General features: G+C 41.5%; 1 protein-coding gene across 1 annotated transcript in view; it reads left to right on the top strand.

Annotated features, from left to right (window-relative positions):
• Positions 1-22,602, top strand: part of LOC311047176 (voltage-dependent calcium channel subunit alpha-2/delta-1) — a gene marked incomplete at both ends in the record, with an annotated part of 149,172 nt that overhangs the window by 34,714 nt on the left and 91,856 nt on the right. Inside the window, one exon of the mRNA XM_084059815.1 lies at positions 22,485-22,544. Coding sequence (XP_083915941.1) covers positions 22,485-22,544 — 60 coding nt within the window. The remainder of the gene's footprint in view (positions 1-22,484; positions 22,545-22,602) is intronic.

Raw genomic sequence — 22,602 nt, 5'->3', positions numbered from 1 at the left:
GTGTGTGTGTACAGTGTGTGCAGTGTGTGTGTGTGTGTGCGTGCCCCAGGTGTCAGGCTCAACTTTTATTGCAACTTCTGATGTGTTGCCTGCTGTCAGTATGTTATGATAATGAGCAAGAGGAGCAGAAGATGTGTGTGTGTGTGTGTGTGTGTGTGTGTCTGAGTGTGGTGCGCGCATGCGTATGTGTGGTGTGTACATGCGTGTGTACAGTACGTGCGCACGCACGTGATGCAGTAATGAGCCGACCTTATGATGCGATCAGAGATATTCTGGTCCCTAGAGCAGATGTTACTCAACCTCCCATCTCCCCTTTGCACTGATCACATTAACGAACTACAAGTGTGTGTGTGTGTGTGTGTGTGTGTGTGTGTGTGTGTGTGTGTGTGTGTGTGTGTGTGTGTGTGTGTGTGTGTGTGTGTGTGTGTGTGTGTGTGTGTGTGTGTGTGTGTGTGTGTGTGTGTGTGTGTGTGTGTGTGTGTGTGTGTGTGTGTGTGTGTGTGTGTGCGCATGCGTGAGAGAGAGCATATTATATAAAAGACGGAGAGAGTTCAATATTTATTGGTTCAATATTTATAAAACCCACAGACACACTTAACCACTTTCACTTTGGCGTAGACATTTGTTCAATTTCTTTTTTAAATAGCAGATCTACAAGCTCACCATGTGACATGTTGTGAGCTTGTAGATCAGCTATTCTTGTGACTTTTGCACGACAAGTTGAAATATGGAGATACAAGGTTTCTGCTCCACAGCGACGATACATTGTTGCAAATCTTGTCTCTGAGTGAATCCTTTAAGTATAGGCTACAGTATTAGCCTCCCTCTATCCCTCTATTCCTCTATGCCTCTATGCCTTTATGCCGACTGATACAGATTTGATTCTTGATTTATTCTTGATCTCCATATTTGTGCAAGGTTTCAACCTGATCCGACTGCCATTGGCTTAATTATAAAATGAAATTAAAATGGAATAAAAGTTAAATATTTGACTTTCACTTCCAAAACTGGCTTCGTAACAGCAAACATATTAAGAGCCCTGCAGCATGGTGTTTAGTACGCCACATAATTATCTACTGTATATTGCTTTGATTTGCATTTAAATTCTGATGATGGGTAACGCTGTGAGAAACTATATGTTAAAATAATGTTGGACGTCATTTAGATTGACCCTGAACCCTCCTTTAACCCCCCCCCCCCCATTGTTTCATGTATGAATCGCTTAATTGGTTGTAGCCGAAATATAGAAGGCAAGTTCAGTGGGTCTGGTTCATCTTCAAATGTTTTTATTTTAATTGTACTTCCTATTTGAAACAGCTTTCTCTTTTTGATCAACTCAGACATTATGCACTTTTTCTTTGTTCCCAGACTTTTCAAAGAAGTCGGACGCAGGCTATTCTAATACAAAGCCATATCTGACTGGTATAATCTTCCTTTTTTTCCTGAGATCTATAACCTCTTTCTGTTCCTTCAGGACATCTTTATTTTCTCATCTTTAACCCATTAAGACTGGGAACGCATCTGTGTGTCATTTTAAGATGTCTTTAGCTATTAAAAAATAGCAGATCTGCTATTAATCGTGAAAAATGTGTGCAAATCTTTGAATATAATATATTCAAAGATTTGCACACATTTTTCCCGCTTTTAAACATATATTATATGTTTAAAAGCGAACATTTTAAACTCCTAACAGTTTTCTGAAAAATCTTATGTTGCTATAATAATCAGTGGTTCTCAAATATTTTTCACGTTAAGGACCCCCAAAATGATATGTATTTGGCCGCGGACCCCCATCTCAAAATATGTTGTTCCAGGGACCACCCCCAGAAGCAAAGATTTAAGTTAAAAATGTTCGCTTTAAAAAAAACATATATATATTCAAAGATTTGCACACATTTTCACAATTTTTCAAAATACAAGCTTGTACAAGCTTGTACAAGCTCGTATCACGGCACTCGGTGCTTGTATATGTTGCTATATTTGAATGCTTTTAATGTGGGTGTACTTACAGTACAAGCTTCAGTTTATGCCGACATATTTGATTATCTGGGGCATCGTATTCAGTTGGTCTTGTATGACAGCTAAGGACCTGGGGTGTGGGAGGGACAAGGCGAGTGGTCGATCTGCATCTGTGTCGTTGCACTGTATGTTTGTTACGTAATGCTATTTTTGGGTTTTATTTTTTATTTGTATCTATAGGACCCCTTCTAAAATGAGGTGCTACATCTCAAAGGAGATATCCTTTCATATACAAATTCATATTCAATAGATACAGTGGCAGATATGGACAAACAGACAGGAAGATGCTGTAAATATGGCAGATGGGTGGATTTAACTAGAAACGTGGCCAAGTGACTAATAGATTCACTGAGAAGTATTCCAGACGGTGTTGGTGGATCACTGATGTGATGTGACCATATTGACTCCAACATTTCCAGTCATATTCTCCAAATTGGATATTGGATATTTTATGAAACCCAGAAGGGAATGGTAGCTATTGGCCCCGGCGCAAGTTTTCTTTGATTTATTTGTTACATTGTACCACTAGGCCTGTCACAATTATTACATAATTGTCTAATTGAAAATTATTTTATATAATCGCAATATTTTTTGCATAATCATCATAATCAATTCCATGTTAAAAAATAACATATTTAAAAAGAAATGTAAAAAATAGTGGAAATAGCAGATCTATAAGCTCAAAACGCGTCGCGATGCGACGCGTTTTGAGCTTATAGATCGTCTATTTCCAACATTAATGTTTATTTTTAAGTATAAAATAATTCAATATGTGTTATTTGTCGTATCTGCCTTGTGCAACTTCTGATTACGAAAGCTAAAAGCCAAACAGAAATGTAATTTTTATTCATAATGTTCCATACATTTTCAACGACAGAAACACAATGAAATCGTTAATCGCAATTATTTGAGTGATAATTAATCGGCAATTTAAATTGGTAATCGTGACAGCCCTATGTACCACTGTACACGGTTCATTTCTAGGGAAAGAAGAATCCCTTCGAATTGTTATTGAGGAAGGCTGTATGAAATGAAGGTACATGTATAGTGCCGGGGGAAACACAGGAGGAAAGCTTTGTGTAGAATCAGTCATTAGGCATATTAGGTACGCATGGTTCTGGGAGGCGAGCGTCAGCGATGCTTTCAGCGGTAGATCACAATGTCCTTCCATAATTACAATTTCAAAATGTTATTGTCTGATACCCTTAACCCATTAAGACCTGGAACGCATCTGTGTCACTTTTTGATTTGAGCTAAAAAAAAACATTATTTTACACTTTGGCTATTCAAAAATAGAGAAAATGTGTGCAAATTAATATATTTATATTATTTTAAAGCCAACATTTTTAACTCAAATCTTTGCTTCCGGGGGTCCCTGGAACAAAATATTTTGAGATGGGGGCCCGTGGCCAAATATATACATATAATTTTTGGGGTTCTTTAAATCATTTTTATCCCTCGATTTTGTAACCCTTTTTTTCCACCCGGTGCCAATTTGCTAAGTGATCCTGGGCACTACACTCCCCCCACCAGCCTAGGGAGGCCAGGGCCGAGCTCATGCCTCCTTCAATGCATGAGAGCCAACTGACCTTCTTGTCACCTGACAGGGGAGAGTTTCCCTGGTTGGACGTAGCGCGTGGAAGGAACACAACCAGTTATTCCAACCAGTTCCCTTCGTCTCCATCAGGCGCATCGGTTGACCAGGGGGAGGCAGTATAGTGACTAGGATTACTACATGTTTTTGTGAGGGTATTAACTACCCTAGGAGACACGGGGAGAACATGCAAACTCCACACAGAGTAGGCCCTTTCGCCAACCCCACCTAGGGTATGGGCGCTGGTGACGCGGAGGAGAAGACACACCCCCAGCGCCCACAGCGTCCCCGGCGGGAATCTAACCCAGGACCTTCTCATTTTTTTTGGGGTTCTTGACATGAAAACGTTTGAGAACCACTGATATAGAAACATACGTCTTTCAGAAAACGGCCTCAGGTCTTAATGGGTTAAAGGAAGACTTCACCCATTCATATAATAGATCCTCACTAATGCTCCTGATAAAATTGTGTCATTTTTGTTCTACTCAGTCTGTGTCTCATAGGAGGGCTGTGGACACTTCAGAAACCTGCCTACCAGTGACATCATCGTTAGGAAGGTTTATTTTTTTCTTCAATATTATTTTGTATTTATTTTTATTTGTATTAACGTGAGAACAATGGCTTCCATTATTGCGAACGCGGAAGGAGGCGCGGCGCGCCTCCGCCCAAGTGGAGCCTACTATGAAACTCTGCTCGGCTTGTGGCTCTGTCTGTGTGTGTGCAGTATGTGTGCACTGCCTGCACTGCCTGTGTGCAACCCACAGAGTGCACCAGAGTGCAGCTACAGTCAAAACACACACACACACACACACACACACACACACACACACACACACACACACACACACACACACACACACACACACACACACACACACACACACACACACACACACACACACACACACACACACACAGTCCGTAAATACACAATATTTTGGAGCTGCGTTCGCTTCCAGCGTTTGCGCGTCTTACTTGTAGCATACTAACTTTCCAGGAGTAGAACGCCTGTAGTTTCTATTAGCTTGGATTCCCCATCGATGATGTCACTGGTAGACTAAAACTGGGTTTCTAAACTGTCCACAGCCCTCCTATGAGACACAGAGTGAGTAGACAAAAATGGTGCCATATTATCATGAGCATTAGTGAGGACCAATTGTATGAAGACGGGTTGAAAATGGGTGAAGTCGTCCTTTAATTAAAGTGATATTTCACTTTCAAAAAAACTTTGGGTCATTTTATCGTCTACTCAGGCTTTTGTGAGTCCCCCAGACCATTTTTAAGTTGCTTGATTTAGTATTTAGATATTTGATAATCATTCTATCAGACACGCCCCCTTCCTATACAAACCCATTATAACTTCAAACTCCATTTTTAACCTGTTAGATTCAATGTAGAGAGAATAATCGCACATCCACTGTTACTTATTTCAGTAGATAATCTGAATCAAACAAGAAGTCCCGCACACTGTATCTTGCTGTGGCAACTCACTTTAAGTGAGATGCCACAGCAAGATACAGTGTGCGGGACTTCTTGTTTGATAACCTGTTAGATTCATCAAAAACACCCGTCCTTGGTTCTGCTGACTCACCCTGCCCTCCTAATACGTGAGGGGGCCGTGTTTTTTCGATTACTTTTTCATTTATTTTATTACATTTTTTTAATTGTATTTCATTTTTTTCATTTTCCAATTCTTTTTTTTAAATAAATGAAAAAAGTTAGCGAAAAAACATGGCCCCTCGCGTATTAGGAGGGCAGGGTGAGTCACCAGAACCAAGGACGGGTGTTTTTGATGAATCTAACAGGTTAAAAATGGAGTTTGAAGTTATAATGGGTTTGTATAGGAAGGGGCGTGTCTGATAAAATTAATATCAAATATCTAAATACTGAATCAAGCAACTTAAAAACTGTCTGGGGGCTCACATAAGCCTGAGTAGACGATAAAATGACCAAAAGTTTTTTTGAAAGTGAAATATCCCTTTAACCCATTTATAATCTTTATATTTTATACCCATCATCATGTTTTTATTCTGTTGGTTAAACTGATTTAAACTTTGGTTCGATAGTGTTACATACAGTAACTGTTAAGGTGGTGCAGGTTAACCCTACTCTATTGTATAGGATTCGAGCCCTAATTAAAATTAGAGGTGCAACCTTGTCCTTCTGTTAGTTAGAAGAGTCAATTAAACGGAACAAACATGTTTTTTTCCAACCCTAGCACTAACCTCGTTTTGAGATTGAGCATAGATGAAGATGACCGTGATTCTGAACAGCGGCAGTTTTCCTTTGAATAATGGCAGCAACACTGAGCGCCAGGCAAGGACACCACTGCTGAGCATCATCGCTGTGCTTGCTTACAGATGGATGTATTGTGTGTGTGTGTGTGTGTGTGTGTGTGTGTGTGTGTGTGAGTGAGAAGACAGGGAGCAGCTAGTGTATGCATTGCGTTCCCATAGGAGGGCACTGGCCTTTGATAAAGGCCATGTAAAAGACTGCTCTCCCCTGTGCTCTGTCCATAGCTGCAAATCCCCCTGCTCTCTCTCTCACTCTCTCTCCTCTCTCTCTCTCTCTCCATAATGTTTGCTTCTCTGTCCCCCCCATCTCTTCTCTTTGGCGTGATTACTCTCTCCTCACTTGCTCTTCTCAAGTAGCCACCCAAGCAGATGCTTACACACACGTATGCTTGCACTCAGATCTGCACTTCAAGCAAACGCACTGGAGACCACACACAGACACGCGCGCCGCACGCACACAAAATCGCTGACCACACACGCGAGAAGAGAAAAGTTAGGATTTGCAAATTCATCCCTTCCCTTACCCAGGTGACAACATAAAGCCTGATAAGATGAACCCCCCCCCCTCTCTTCTCTCCTTCCCTGACGCTCTCTTCATCTATTCCCATTGCGCCGCCTAATCAGCCAGCTTTTAATGAGAACCCAGGAACACTATGATCATGCAGAGTGGCGTTGTCTCCCGTCTTTTTAAGTCCCCTCCCCATGAATCCATCTGTTCATGATTCATACCTCTCTCCCTCTCTCCCTCTCTCTCTTTCTCTGTCCTTCTCTCACAGGCTCATTCTCCCTTCATCTTGTCATCCCCACACTCTCCGCTATCTCTTATCCCTTTTCCCCTTTTCTTTGGGGTGGGGGGTTACTAATATTGTCCGATAAAGGGCACAAGGCGTGTGGATTTTAATGGTCTTTTTATGGCCGTTAGTAGCTGCCGATGTATCACTTTGTTGTCTGCGGGATTGGCCGCTCGCACTCTCGATGGCCTATTGATTTCACACCCATGGAGATTTCACACGCAAACGTGTGTGTGAGTGCGCCCATGTACACATGTGTAGTGCATGCACTCACACACACACAACGTGCATGTACTTTTACATATATAGGACATGACACTCTCGCACACATCCCTCAGATGATCACATGCACACGCACGCAAATGTGTGTACGCACACACACGCACGCACGCGCGTGCACGCACACATCGTCTGGGAAACCCGAGGCTTAGCAGAGCCTGTCTCATCTTCCCTGTCTATCCTTTAAGCTGTGCACTGCTCTCTCACTAAATGCACGGTGGGCTGGTTGGACAGCCCCGCCGAATGACAACTAAGCAACCTGAGCAGGGCAGAGAGCAGGATTGTAAGTCTAAGGAGTACAATGGCCCAGTGAAAGGGAAGTGTCTGGGTCCCACACGGCCTTATATCATCATCTGTGGATGTCCATAACAAACTCTGCAGTGCTAACCTGTGCTGCAAAATGCATCATGAACCTGTCCGAAAAAAAGCTAATTCACTCCTCTTTAGATCGCCTCCTTGCATCTATTATTTTTAATAACTGGGCAGCTTTAGTGGATTGTCCAGCTTATATAACAGACATGTGACATTTATGTGACATTTTGTGTTGAATCTTTTTGTTTTTTGTTGCTAGCACTATCTCTAGGAAGAGCCTCAGTAACAACCTTTCTACTATCCCAGTTATTGATTCAATCAGCCAACTTAAACCAAGGGCCACATTTTGTACGTTTGCCAGAATGAGATGTGCCATCGTGTGGCTGAATTGCCAATTTCTTGAAGCACGGTGGTGATTTGTTCCTCATCTGCAGGTGTCTGGCATTTTGGTGACTCTGTGAAAGGAGCGGCGCGGTGGGGGGGGTGTCATTTGCAAATCTGCAGCGCACTGCAATCAAATTTGCGGTGTCCGCCACCTGCCTGCTCGGACAAGGTCAGCCAGAGTATAGCCAGACGCGCGCGCTCCTGTTCTGTACTATTTTCACCACTTTCCACACTAACAGTATAGGTGGGTTTAACCGGGGTCTGCTCTTCAATGGTTTTCCTCTTACCTGGCAGGCAGGAGTGTTTCTGTGGCTATCGATATCTTCTCTATAGCTCCCTTGACCTGTGTGGCGTGCCCCAGGGTTCTATCTTTGGTCCAATTTTCTTCTCCTTCTATGCCACCTCTTGGTGTCCTCATTAGCTGCGTGTCTTAAAGGCATTTTCTATCATTGCTATGCAGATGATACACAGTTTCATTTTTCTGTTAAACATAATGACCTTAAAAAACTGTGAATCATGCAATATTTCGTTCCAGGGGGTCCCAGAAGCAAAGATTTGAGTTAAAAATCTTCGCTTTAAAAATATATATGTTCAAAGATTTGCACACATTTTCACGATTTTTCAAAAATAGCAGATCTACAAGCTCATAGCGCGGCACTCAGTGCCGCGCTATGAGCTTGTATATCTGCTATTTTTGAATAGCCAAAGTGTAAAACAATGCTTTTTAGCTCAAATAAAAAAAATTACACAGATGCGTTCCAGGTATTGATGGGTTAACTGCATGTCGCAGAACTTCCTTCAGCTGAATCCAGAAAAAAATGTTGATCTTTGTAATAGGTAGGAGTGCATCTCTGACACAATTCGGCTGTCCATTGGTCCTCTAGCCTCAAATGTGACACCGACCTAAAAAAAACCTGGGTGTCTTTTATGACACCTCAAATACCCCTCTAATAACCCTCTGTAACTACATCCTCTATACTATAGCTTGTTGTAACTGAGAGCCGGGGATTCGTGCCCAGTTTGAAGTATAGGAGACATCATATAGGAGTCTCAATATTTCAGTTTTATATGTTCACAACTGTGGCCCCACCTTTATCTGCTCCCTGTATAATAATAGATGCATCACTGGTGAGCTCAGAGAGGGCATGCCTATCTCCTGTAGACAAAATGTCTTGGACAAAGGGATTATTGGACCGTAAAAGAGACAAATCTCAGTGTATATGTCAATCATAGGATCAATAGGCCTCGGAGGGGTGTGGAGGGTAGTAACTACACTCCTAGGTTCAGGATTGGTTCAGGATTGGAAATGACAAAGAAATGTCTGTCTCTCTCTGCGTGTGTGTGCGTGTATGTGTGTGTGTGTGTGTGTGTGTGTGTGTGTGTGTGTGTGTGTGTCTGTTTGTGTGGGGGGGGCCCGGGATTCGAACGTGGCTCTCCCTCGTGGAAAGCCAACATCTTAAATATGTATAGTGATGTTTGAACTCTGTTCGCTACCTCAAAAGTACTAATACTTTGCTGCATTTGAGGAGCTTACTTTTCTTTGTTGTTTTAGTACAGTTGTATAACCCTCGAACCCACGTGGCAGTGGTTAAATGCTAAATCAGATATTATTATCCTTGCTCATCATGAACCCGCTATTAGACACCTAAGGGGCCATTTTTACACTCTTGCTTATTGCTTGAACATAACTAACGCATTCTCAAATCAAACAAATAGGTCACGGAGGAGGCCTCTGTGGTTTGATTATTTATCTCTACAGATGCGCTTGATAGGCTATATAGAACCATATCAACCAATGAAATAAGCAATTGCCAATGCTTGGGGAAATTAGACATGTTTATGGAAATTGTTGAAATTGCTTGCTTGTTGCTCTAAACTGCTGCTGCAGTGTGTGCTGTGCATGTTATGTAAAATAAATAGTGCCGAAAAAAAGTGGATCGCAAGCGTTTTGGTCATTTGGGAAGTTACTTGCAAAGTTGTTTGTGGGACGAAATATGGGCCTATTTGGTGCTGTGAATTATTGTGCAATTGAAATGTGCACAGAGCACACTTATGTATGGAGGAGGCAAAGTCCAGAACCCTGCCTGATTTTACAAATGTCTGTCCAGTTGCTTGATGGGACAATCATTTTTTTAAATTTGTAATTTAAGAAAATAAACTGCTCTGCACATCACTGGTTGTGGGAAAATTACATAATGAATACTGTACTGTGTTGCATTGGTTCTGAAGCAGAATGAGGTATCTCTTGCTGTTGGTTCACTGAATGATTGCCATGCACATTTCAGGCCAGCCCTAGGGTCCTGCAGAAAGGAGAAAAAAGTGCCCAGGGTCACTGGGATGTTGACAGGAGTTAATTAATTACACAGTGACGCTGCAACATAGCTCTTCTAAAATGATATAAAGATAGCTTGCATTGTTTCCGCTTGCTGCTAGTTTGATTAATATTAACCCATTCAATCCGGGAACGCATCTGTGTCACTTTAGATTTCTTTGGCTATTCAAAAATAGCAGATCTACAAGCTCATAGCACCGAGTGAAAAATGTGTGCAAATCTTTGAATATATATAATACATTTTTTTTTTTAAAAGAACTTATGTTGCTATATCAGTGGTGCTCCAACTTTTCCATGTCAAGGATCGCCAATATGTATTTGGCCATGGACCCCCATCTCAAAATATGTTGTTCCAGGGACCCCCAGAAGCACAGATCAGAGTTAAAAATGTTCACATATATAGATATATTCAAAGATTTGCACAAATGTTCTAGATTTAAAAAAAATAGCAGATCTACAAGCTCATAGCACGGCACTCGGTGCCGCGCTATGAGCTTGTTGATCTGCTATTTTTTAATAACCAAATAAATCTGAAATGACACAGATGCGTTCCTGGTCTTGAAGGGTTCATTTGGAAAGCAGGGGAGCTTCAAACACTGCGTGCGTGCTTGTGTGCACGTGTCTGCGTTTAATTTTGCAACTCGCTGGCCCGATGAGCAGCATTTTTCTTGTGCAAGGCCAAGCAAATCCCTAAACAATTTTGTGCAGTCTGTGTCGATGCTTTTCACGTTTTGGGAATACATAATCTCCGGATTCCACCTTCCCACCATCCCTCCATATTTGGCCAAGACTAACATCATCAATATGATGCCATCGATATGAAATCAGGGAAGCCACGTTGGTTATTAGACCCCATCTTGTTTGAACACCGTCGCTGTCGGACAGAAACCTTGTATCTTTCTCCATATTTAAACTTTGCATATTTTTTCGTAAATTGATGCCCTACTTTGTCGTACAACAGTGTCACACAACAGTACAAGGTCACAACGTGTCGCAATGCGCCATGAGCTTGTAGATCTGCTATTTTTGCTATTTGATTAAACATTTTATTGTGTGTGTGGTTTTTTATAAATATTGAACCAATAATAAGTATTGTTACTAAATAATTACTGCATTTTGGATCCATTGGAACGCAGGTTTTTTTTTCCTTTTCTTGAAAAGTATTGGTTTTGGACAGGGGTGTGATGGTGATTATTTTTACTGGTGGAACATAATTTTAATGAAGTCTATTTTCCCTTAATGTGTGATTAATTTTACTTTAAAAGGTTTACGGGGTGTATAAATAGTAGGAAACATGTTTGTATAGGAAAGTACTTGTTTTTAGCTTAGTTTTTGTCTTTGTAAATCTTCTCAAAGAATGCCTTGAATTATAGGAGCTGAACTCACCTGTAAACCTGTAGCCATTTGGGTACGTGGCTCATGAATGGAGGGGAACGCGTTCTAGCTTGCACGCGTGTGCACATCCGTGCATGTGCGTGCGCTTGATCCTACCTTTGGACATAATAAGGGTTCCACACGACAGCAGCAATATTGTGTGTAACAACGGGCGGGATTCACTAAGCAATTTACGCCCATATTTTTTATCGTACCGGCATTTACGAAAATTCCTACATTAGTAGTCGGATTCACTAATGTTTTATTGTCTGTGATTTTAGCCGAGGCTTTGCTCTTTCTCAAGTCAGCTCCGAGGCTGTCTTACCAGGGATCAAAGCTGTGCGTATGTCATTATTATTCTTCATGCAAAATCAATTACAACAGTGCCAAACCTCAAATAAAATATGTATGTGCCCAACATACATATTTTGTCAACACATATATATAAAAAAGAAAAAATATGTTAAACAATGTATTGCTTGTAGCCTATGCATAATATAGACATGATGCAGATTCCACCGCTTTTCCCCCAAAGTTTTTTAGGCTATCAGTTGCATTTAGAGCTGAATTATTAGGTCCCTCAGCGTGTTTGCCAGTGTCGGCCAACTCAGACAAAGTTTCACTTAATGACACTGGAGACAAGCCTCCAGTGTCCACGGTATTAATTTATAATACTGTAGGCTACTGTATATTCATCACATGAACGCCACACACACAATAGCCCAATGAGTCTTCTTACCATCTAATGAGGAAACCCCTGTAAAGGTGAGCAATGTTCAGTAGAAAAGGCTTCGTCTATTACTTGGTGGTGGGGTTAAACGTTTTAAACTTCTTTAATCTTATTACACATGAGATCATTACGTTCAGCTGATCCATCATGCAATAGAGGGACTCGCTTCCAGACACAACAGATGTACAGGTTGTCTGTCAAGGCGATGCAACATCTGTATTTTTAGACGAGAGACGGACGACGTTGAACTTCTCAAGCACCAGTGTTGCCAGATTTTGTGAGAGAAATAAGCAACCAGGTCTATGAAAATAAGCCGAAAAGAAGCAACTATAGGGCACTATAGGCCATATGAGAACTGTAAACCATACTGTTAACATTGAAAATAGCCGATCTGCAATATTCCACATTTTCTGTCAAGAGTTTTTGAAAATTATATTTTATATATTATTATTATTATATTTTCAAAAACTCTTGAAAGAAAATGTGGAATATTTGGAAGACTTTTGAAATATTCAGACAACACAAATCTGGTACGGGTCTCCCTGGCACAAAACATTTTCAGATGGGGGTTATAGGGACAAATAGGCTACATTAATTTGGGGGTCCATGACATGAAAATATTTGAGAACCACTGGTTGAAATAAATAAAAAAATGTGAAGCAAGCCCAAATAAGCAAATGCACTTTAAAAACTAGCCCAAAAAAACGTAACCCGCAACTACCAATATTTACAAGCAACTTATAATAAGCGGACATGGCAACACTGTTCAGCACGTGAAGTTGAAGTTGGATATTTCATTTCCTGTTGCCTTTAATGCTGTGAAAAGGGGAGTGGAACAATGAAAAGGAACTTCTCGGGAACGTGCTTGAGATTTTACGACCAGCTGGCAGCTGTCCAGATTCATCATGACATACACCTGTGATCCGCACATTTGAGGGATATACACACCCCTTTGTGAATTGCACGTCAGTTTTAGCTTAGAGAAAATACACCCTCCTTTAGTAACTTTATTTACACCTTACTTACGACCAGCTGAGTGAATCGGGGGCATTGTCTTTTCAACAGAGCAGAAAGGTGGGGCACAGGACAGATTTTTACATGTTTAAAGGAGTAGTTCACCCAAAATTGGGCTTGTTTTCTATCAATTACATTACATTACATAAAGCCTTGAATTCTTGGAGTTCTTTTGTTTTTGTCGCATTCCTGAGCCAATAATTTGTTGACCAGCGGACTTAATTGAGTCACCTGTACTGACCAGCCAGGTCATCGAATTATTGGCTCAGGAATGCAACAAAAACCCAAAAATCTCCATTAATTCAAGGCTTCATGGGGTTTCAACTGATAGAAAATAAGTTGTTTATTTGGGTGAACTACTCCTTTAATGGGTCCTCTTTGTAAAAGGCCTATGTATTTTGTTATAATATGTTATTATTTGTTATAATGTAGACGTATATTTTATTTTATTGTTTTATGTCGCATTCACATAATAATTCACATAATGGCCAGTGGTCTGCTTTTGTCCTCCCAAATGGCTCCCAAATATTGATTGATTTATGTTTCTATTGACACAGATGCATACTGTACATGACCATGCATTTGCACATATCTGTCCAAAGGCCCACTGTGGTCCATTATTAATAATGACCGAACAAAATGGCGCGCAGAATGGGAAATACAATATCATGTGGCCTAATTGCTGTCAAGCGTGTATAGGAATATTGATAGGCATTAGGGCTCTCGCAGTCATCATTAGCTCATTTTGAGGTGCATTTGTAATATAGCCTGGGGGACTTTATTTTAGTAATGTCAGCAATACTGGCTGCAGGCAGCATCAGCCCTTTTCATACGGTGGCCCAAATTCATAACATCTTGTCGCCGTCCTCTCTCTATCTCATCTCTCCCTTTACCGCTCCTCTTTCTCTCCACTCTGTGGCTGCTATTACTGTCCTATCCCTACCCCCCCCCCACCAACACCACCACCCTTCTCTTTTCTCCTCTCCTCTCCTCCACTCCTTCCTCTACCATCCCTCTTTCTCCCATTAGTCCATTAAAACCTGGAACGCATCTGTGTCACGTTTTGATTTGACCTAAAAAGCATTATTTTACACTTTGGCTATTCAAAAATAGCAGATATACAAGCTCATAGCGCGGCACCGAGTGCCGCGCTATGAGCTTGTAGATCTGCTATTTTTGAAAAATCGTGCAAATGTGTGCAAATCTTTGAATATGTATTGTTTTCAAGCAAACATTTTTTTACTCAAATCTTTGCTTCCTGGGGGTCCCTGGAACAAAATATCTTAGATGGGGGTCCGCGGCCAAATACATATAATTTTGGGGGTCCTTGACATGAAAGAGTTTGAGCACCACTGATATAGAAACATACATTTTTTTCAGAATACTGTTGGGAATTAGAAGACATTTGTAGAATCGGCTTCAGGCCTTAATGGGTTAGAGAGTAGAGGATCCCGATAGGTCTCTGGTGGTCATAGTGTGACAGAGTGGCCTCATTACATCCGGGGGAGCCCCGGTATCTATTTCATACCAAGAGAAACATAGACTAACAAGCAGTTAGAGCCATAGCGGAGCTATCGGGGATATAACGCCATGCACTCCCATTAGCCGAAAGTGCCGCGGTGCTAAATATGAGTCTTTTCACCGCTAAGAACCGAGGACGAGCCTCTGATCAATAGGCAGACATGGTGGGACTTGCAAGGCTCTCTGTAATGAACGTTTATGTCACCGTAGAGCACTTAGCTGTCACGCCGGAGCTGGTTCCTCTAATCAAAGGCACGCAGCTCGGAGAGTGTTTGATCACATCGTCCCCTGAGAACATGTTTGTGATTGTTCACGGGCAAGCACGTACGCTTATGTGTGTGTGTGTGTGTGTGTGTGTGTGTGTGTGTGTGTGTGTGTGTGTGTGTGTGTGTGTGTGTGTAGTTGCAGACGCGCCATTAGGAAATATGGATAGAGGGACAACAAATTGCCCTCCCTTATCCGCATCATCAGGGCGAATTAATGAAGATGTGCCCTTCTTGTGTACTTTACAAAATACATGTGATATAAGACACCTCAAGTATACTGTATATAATAAGTTCATGTATCGCTGCAATTATGATTATTATACTTATACAATTATACTTTTCTTTCAGAGTGTTTCTGGTAAACAACAATATTTTCATATTATTATTACGTATTACCGTATTTGCCCCATGTATCTTTTCAACATTTCATATTCATTTTGACGTGTGTGTGTGTGTGTGTGTGTGTGTGTGTGTGTGTGTGTGTGTGTTTAATTTGGCAAATAACTGGTGTTAATTTAAGGGGGAGTTCTTTCTAATCACAGGATACATGATGATGAAAACATGCTATTTCAGAGAGTCTACCACCAACTTCCAACAAGTGTGCATGTGTGACTATGAGTCATACAGCGCATGTAACAGCCTGTAACCGCCTTTAAAACGTGTGGTCGGTAACATTGTTATAAGTTAATTAGGGAATGATGCAAGTTGGGAACGATGCTATAGTTGGAAATGCATGCCCCAGCCAGCTATGCAATACCTGTTGTACCTGTTGTCAGAGTACCTGTTGGTTTTGGACAATTTGGACAGTTTTGGTGCAATCAATCTTGTTATAAGGCGGCTTGGTCTTTTGTTATCTGAGACTTAATACTCTCCATACCTGGAGGTGGCAGTAGTCTGTATTCATAATCCAAAAAGAAAACTATAAGATGGAGCTTACTACTGCTAGCCTATATATTTTTGTAGTAAATAAACAAACAAAAAAGAGCACATAACACGTGCGCACACACACAAATATATGCTATCTAATTTGCAGAGGAAGGGGCTTTTTTCTAGTCACAATAATACAGTAAGCTGTGGGTTGCAATTATAGGTCTGAGCAGAGCGGAGCTGCCCTATCATTTTATTGATTTACTTTTCGGGCAAGTGGGCATGACCTGTGGGCAAGTAGAACATGACCTGTGGGCAAGTAGAACATGACCTGTGGGCAAGTAGAACATGACCTTTACCTGCCCGACGGGCCAGTGCCTCTGAGACCTTATAGTGTCAACCCCTGCAGTGGACAGGTGAGCTCTCTCCATGGTTCTGAACCCCATAAACTGTGAGCTGACCTTGGTGCTGAGTAGTGCTGGACAGGTGAGCTCTGTCCATGGTTCTAAATCATCCTGCTCCCTTATCCATGGAACAAATCACTGCCTCCTGGTATGACATTAAAAACATGACATGTCTCTTTTTTTTCCAATCCTCATTTCAACATTGAATGTTGCAGTATGTTCAGTACAGTAGTAAATAATGTTATATCACGTACAGTAAATACAGGGTACAGACTGTTTGCGCTGTAACACGAACAGTTGTGACCAATCATGAAGCCCACATTTCAATAACTAACTCACATTAGAGATGCATGACAGATAATCTTGCATTTAATCACGCATGTGTTACAAGTTACAGCAAGAATGATGCATGATGGGAACTGTGTATAATGGTTGCTAATAATCATAACAGCTTTCCACATACCAACAAGACATACAGTCACATCTAGCAACGGCGTGGCCTCTCTGTCCACTCTTGAACTATAGATAGCTAGTTGCTGTTTGTGAAGGAAGCCTCACAAATCACACTGCAGTGTCCCGTGGTGAAGCCAAGCCATGCAGGCTGGCTGCTGGTGTGAATGCATTAGTGTAGTGCCGGTCTGTGCCTTATTTGACCAAATTGAAATGCACAGTACTAACAGGTAAACCCTGTTCTAGACCAGTGGTTCTCAACCTTTTCAGGCCGCGACCCCCCCAAAATAATCATATTTGAACTGGGGACCCCCATTTAGTTTGACTCCGTTCCACAGATAAATATTGTGAAAATAGCTATTTATCGTCTATTTATTTAGGTATTAAAAATGTCTTAAAAGTCCTTAAATTGTCACTTAACTATCATCTGAGGACTCCCCCAAAATCATGTGGGGACGCCCCTGGGGGTCCCGACCCACAGGTTAAACCACTGTTCTAGACGGTATGGCCAAAGGCTGATAGCGTAGCTAGCTATAATGTCCTGTAGTTATTAGGAAGTCAGAACATACTAGAGGAAATGATCTAGTAGACTTCCCTCATCCATGATTCTAGTTATAGTATGCTATAAACTGATTGATGGCAGATGACCTAGTTAGTTGGCAGAAGATAGTATGAAGCAACCTTACAGTTTCTTCATATAATTGAGCCTTACTAATGCTGCACAATTTCCATCTACCCACTCTGCGTCTCATTGGTGGGCTTTGGACAGTTCAGAAACCTGCCTACCAATGACATCCTCAATGGGGATTCGATAGAAACAACAGCCTCTGCCTACCTGGAAAGTTAGCATGCTGAAATAGAAACCATTGTCAAAACATGGTTGAAATCTTTTTTTAAATCTTCTGTTGCCATTTCACAAGAGCCAGAAGAGAAAACTCGACATTGTGTCGCTTCGCCCTCTTTTTATCTGCCATTGACTGTCTGTTCACTTCCATTTCTCTTCTGGTGCTCTGATATGCTCAGGCTGAACAGTTAAAACAGAGAGCTTACCCCTCGCCGACTCAGTCGGGTGAACGGCCACCAGTAATGGCCGAATGGCAGAAACTAAGGGCGACCACGTATAGAGAGTCAAAGATGGCTCTTCTGCCAATGTCAGCTTGGTGTATCAGGGCCTTTAGAGGATACTAATGGTCTAGTCTCGCGTAGCCAGACAACTATTCCACAATCTCTGAATGCTATGTAGAGTCTGGAACTACACCTCCCGAAATCCGAGAGAGGAAACTGGCACTTCCGTTCACAAATATATATTTAGAAATATCTTTACATTTTATTTTTTAATTTACGTTTCTGTTAAGCATCAAGCTATATATACTTATATTCTTTTGATTTATATTAGGATACATGTGCGCGACTGTTAAGACGAGACAGAAGTGGGGAGGAGGCTTCACATCCGCTTCATATTTTAATCATGACCAGAGCTTCCTAGTCCCAGACTGTAACATCTGAAAATTGTGGGAGGCAACAGTCTAGCCACGCAAGACTATACTAATGGTCTAATATTGAACCCTTGAAGATATATCCATACATATTCATAATCAATTGCCATATGATTGCTGGGTATCTGTGTGTGTGTGTGTGTGTGTGTGTGTGTGTGTGTGTGTGTGTGTGTGTGTGTGTGTGTGTGTGTGTGTGTGTGTGTGTGTGTGTGTGTGTGTGTGTGTGTGTGTGTGTGTCCGCTTTCATAACCAATCCGTGTGCTTTTCCATGTGCGACCCCACAACGCTCTTTCCATACGTAATGCATCTGAAGCCCTGGGCGGGTTCTGAAAGTTGGTCTGGATTTATGCCTGGCTGATTGAACCTGGTGACATTAGCAGGGCTTGTGAGACGTTACGTGACGTGACATTACACTGACATTAGGTGACATTCGACATTCCCTCAATGACGGAACCCCGCACACTTGACCTTTTCTGTGAACATGAACCGCTACCTTCTGCTCCTCCCTGTAGGTATCTATTATTACAGTCTTAAATCTTCTGTTGCCATTTCGCCTTATTAACCCTTTAAGACCGGGAACGCATCTGTGTGTCATTTTTTAGATTTATTTGGCTATTCAAAAATAGCAGATATACAAGCTCATAGCGCGGCACCGAAAAATCGTGGGTCTTTGAATATATATATTTTTTAAAGCTTTGCTTCTGGGGATTCTACAAATGTCTTCTAAATCCTAACTAATGTTGCTGTAATATCAGTGGTCCAGTGTATTTGGCCGTGGACCCCCCATCTCAAAATATTTTGTTCCAGGGACCCCCAGAAGTTATAACAGAGAAATGTTCGCTTACAAAATATGTATTTTCAAAGATTTGCACACATTTTCACGTTTTTTCAAAAATAGTAGATCTACAAGCTCATAGCGCGGCACTCGGCGCTATGAGCTTGTAGATCTGCTATTCATGAAAAAGAAATCTAAAAATGACACTTTCCCGGTCGAAACGGGTTAAATACTCCATCAAAGGAGTGTTTCCCCTGCTGTGTGGGAAGTTGTCAGACACTCCTATGAATTCAGGATTAGACAAAATGGCACTCTTTTTTTTTGGCTAAATATAATAGGTTACAGGAGGGAGTGTGCTGATAGTGCTGTCTTGTCAAAACCACCAAAGTGCACAAAGAATTCACTGATAGAAATATGTTTGTATTGGCACCCAATCTTATCGTGTCTAATATTGAATGGAGCGACTGTCCCCCTGGGGGGCTGGTTCAAGGGGTTTGATGTGGACAACAAGAGCTTCAGCTCCCTTTGGTGTCTCTCTGTCTCTCAATTATTCTTTTTGTTTTTTGGAGGGAGGGGGGTGGTAGTTATAATGATGATATATAAGATATGTTTGATATCCTGGAGTCCACTGATGAATCAAGGCATTGTGATGCTCTGTAAATGGTTAACGCTCTCTAAAGCGATTCTTTGACTTGACTGAATGCTGAAATTATCTCTGATGACGATGTAGTCGCTCTGACATTGCTTTATGATTACGACTTTGTTTCCTGCTGTGTGTGTGTGTGTGTGTGTGTGTGTGTGTGTGTGTGTGTGTGTGTGTGTGTGTGTGTGTGTGTGTGTGTGTGTGTGTGTGTGTGTGTGTGTGTGTGTGTGTGTGTGTGTGTGTGTGTGTGTGTGTGTGTGTGTGTGTGTGTGTGTGTGTGTGTGTGTGTGTGTGTGTGTGTGTGTGCGTGCGTGCGCGTGCGTGTGTGTATGGCTAGAGCACAGGCTATTTATAGAAGACTAATAGAGAAGACTGTTGATCTACGGTATAGACAGCACATACACACACATACTACCATAAACAGAATAACAAACCAAATTCTTATAATTACTGCTTCATCTCAGGCTAATTATGTTTCCAGAACACAAATGCACTTATAAAACAAAACACACATAAAAAGAAAAACGGTTGAATGTTGTCTCCTTTTTATGTGAGAGACAATAACGACCTCAGACATCTTGTGCCGGTAGGAGACTACAAATGACACAACCTCTGTCATGTCTGATCTAATACAGTACATCCCTGCTGTGGTGGGAAGGATGGGGGAGGCAGAGGTACACTAACCTTGCCGTGTGACAGAAGACACACAGGTGGGTTTCCTTTAGCCCATTAAGACCGGGAACGCATCTGTGGTTTAACCACTTAAACCATTATTTTATACTTTGGCTATTCAAAAATAGCAGATCTGCAAGCTCATAGCGCGGCAAAGAGTGCCACGCTTTAATTTTTGCTTCTGGGGGGTCCCTTGAACAAGATATTTTGAGGTGGAGGTCCGTGGCCAAATACGTATAATTTTGGGGATCCTTGAAATGAAACAGTTTGAGAACCATTGATTACAGCAACATACGTTAATTTTTTTTAAACTGGTAGGATTTAGAAGACATTTGTAGAATCCCCCAGGAGCAAAAGATTTGAGTTACAAATGTTCGCTTAAAAAATATATATATATATTCCAAGATTTGCGCACATTTTCAGGATTTTTCAAAAATAGCCGATCTACAAGTTCATAGCGCGGCACTCAGTGCCGCGCTATGAGCTTGTATATCTGCTATTTTTAAATAGCCAAAGAAATCAAAAAATGACACAGATGCGTTCCCGGTCTTAATGGGTTAAGATAGAGTCAGACCCGAGCTGCCTCAGCGGGGATCAACACAGATTTTTACCACACATTTACTGTCTAGCGATGGAACAAAGGTTCTTAATGAGCAGGGTTGCCATCCGTCCGTCCCTTGAAATACCGAATCGCCCCATTATTTGGAAACTAAAAGACACGCCACTTATTGAACTGATAAGGACTCATCAATGACACATCTTACAAGTTCCAACAGCTCATACAGTATACATACAGTATGCTATAATACCGTTTGTTAACCAAGCCTCTAGACTTATTAAGCTGGACCTGAGTTGTCTCTGTAATTCAACCTCTTTTTTCCATCTACACCAAATCTCTTTGCCAAAAATAACCCAAATAGATGCTATTTTTTGGCTAATGTTCCCCTTGTAGATAGCCTTGCCTTTTTCTTTATTTTTATTATGATTTTTTTTTTAAATCTTCCTGTTGCCTGCTTTTTTTCTGTGTTCTCTTCATCTTGTTCCACATTCAAACTCTCTCATCCGCTCTCCTAGACTCATTATGTGCGGTCGGTGAAATCGTGAGCTGGACTTTTTTTTTACAGGTTCACTCGGGTGTGGTTGTTGCTAGGTTCACAAACCAACAGGGAGGTGAGGGGGAAACGATGCCTGATCTCTCTCTCTCTCTCTCTCTCTCTCTCTCTCTCTCTCTGGGTGTAGGTGCTGTTCTTATGTGTGTGTGAGGGTCGCTGAGGTCTATAATTGTGTGAGGTTGAGAGCCGTGTTTCCATACACTAGTGTTTGACTGACAGCTTGTGAGACGCTTGTAATCCTCTCCCTCTTGACTTTCTTCAGCGAGCTGCTGCTCTTTATACTGCTGCTCCACGCCTAGGTATTCTCTCTGTGTCCTTCTCTCTCTCCATCAATCCCTCCCATCTTCTTCTCTCCTGTCCACTCTCTCTCTTCCTTTCAGCTTTCCTCTCCCTTATCTAGTTCTTAGTTCTACCTCTCTTTGACTCAGTCTACTCCACTACATCTCAGAGGGAAATATGGTACTTTTACTCCACTACAATTATTTGCAAACTTTAGTTACTAGTTTCTTTTCAGAGATAAATGATGATTTTATGAAACATACATTAACCACTTTAGCCCTATTTTATACATACTGTAGGCTATTTGAAAATAGCCGATCTACAAGCTCACAACGCGTCGCATCGCGACGCGTTGTGAGCTTGTAGATCTGCTATTTTCAAACATTTTAGTACTTTTACTTTCGGTACTTTTGTACTTTTACTCAAGTAAATTTTGAATTCCGGACTTTTACTTGTAACAGAGTACTTCTACATTGCAGTATTGATACTTTGACTTAAGTAAAACATTTGAGTACTTTTCCCACCACTGCATACACTGTAATCTTCATGCCTGTGGTGCAACCTTTTCATTGTGACATAGTGATGGCAATGAGCCTTTAAACGGACAGACAGTGTGCTATCAGTGTGAGGATGATCCTCTGGTTTGAATTCAGCGAGCAAGACAAATAATCATCCCTTTGTCTCTGGGATGCTGCTATACACCTGACACTTGTTTTGGTCTGTTCACTTTTGTTTAATCTTTTTCAGCTTATCCTCGTCTGCCCCAGGCTGTCTATAATTAGGCTTAGACTGCAGACGAGGTCTGTCGTGCGTTGTTTTCCACTCTCTAAACTCCCTGTCATGTTTCTCTCCCTCCCGCATGCCCACCCCACCCAGAAACTGGCCACAGCTGCGGAAAACCTCCAGATGAAGCATCACTGGAAGGATGAGTTTGAGGTGACGCACAAACACGCACGCACACACGCACACACACACACACACACACACACACACA

The sequence above is a fragment of the Gymnoscopelus microlampas genome, assembly GCF_963454915.1.
Source record: "Gymnoscopelus microlampas genome assembly, chromosome: 6".
Classification (NCBI taxonomy): Eukaryota; Metazoa; Chordata; class Actinopteri; order Myctophiformes; family Myctophidae; genus Gymnoscopelus; species Gymnoscopelus microlampas.
This window is presented reverse-complemented; position numbering and strand designations above follow the sequence as displayed.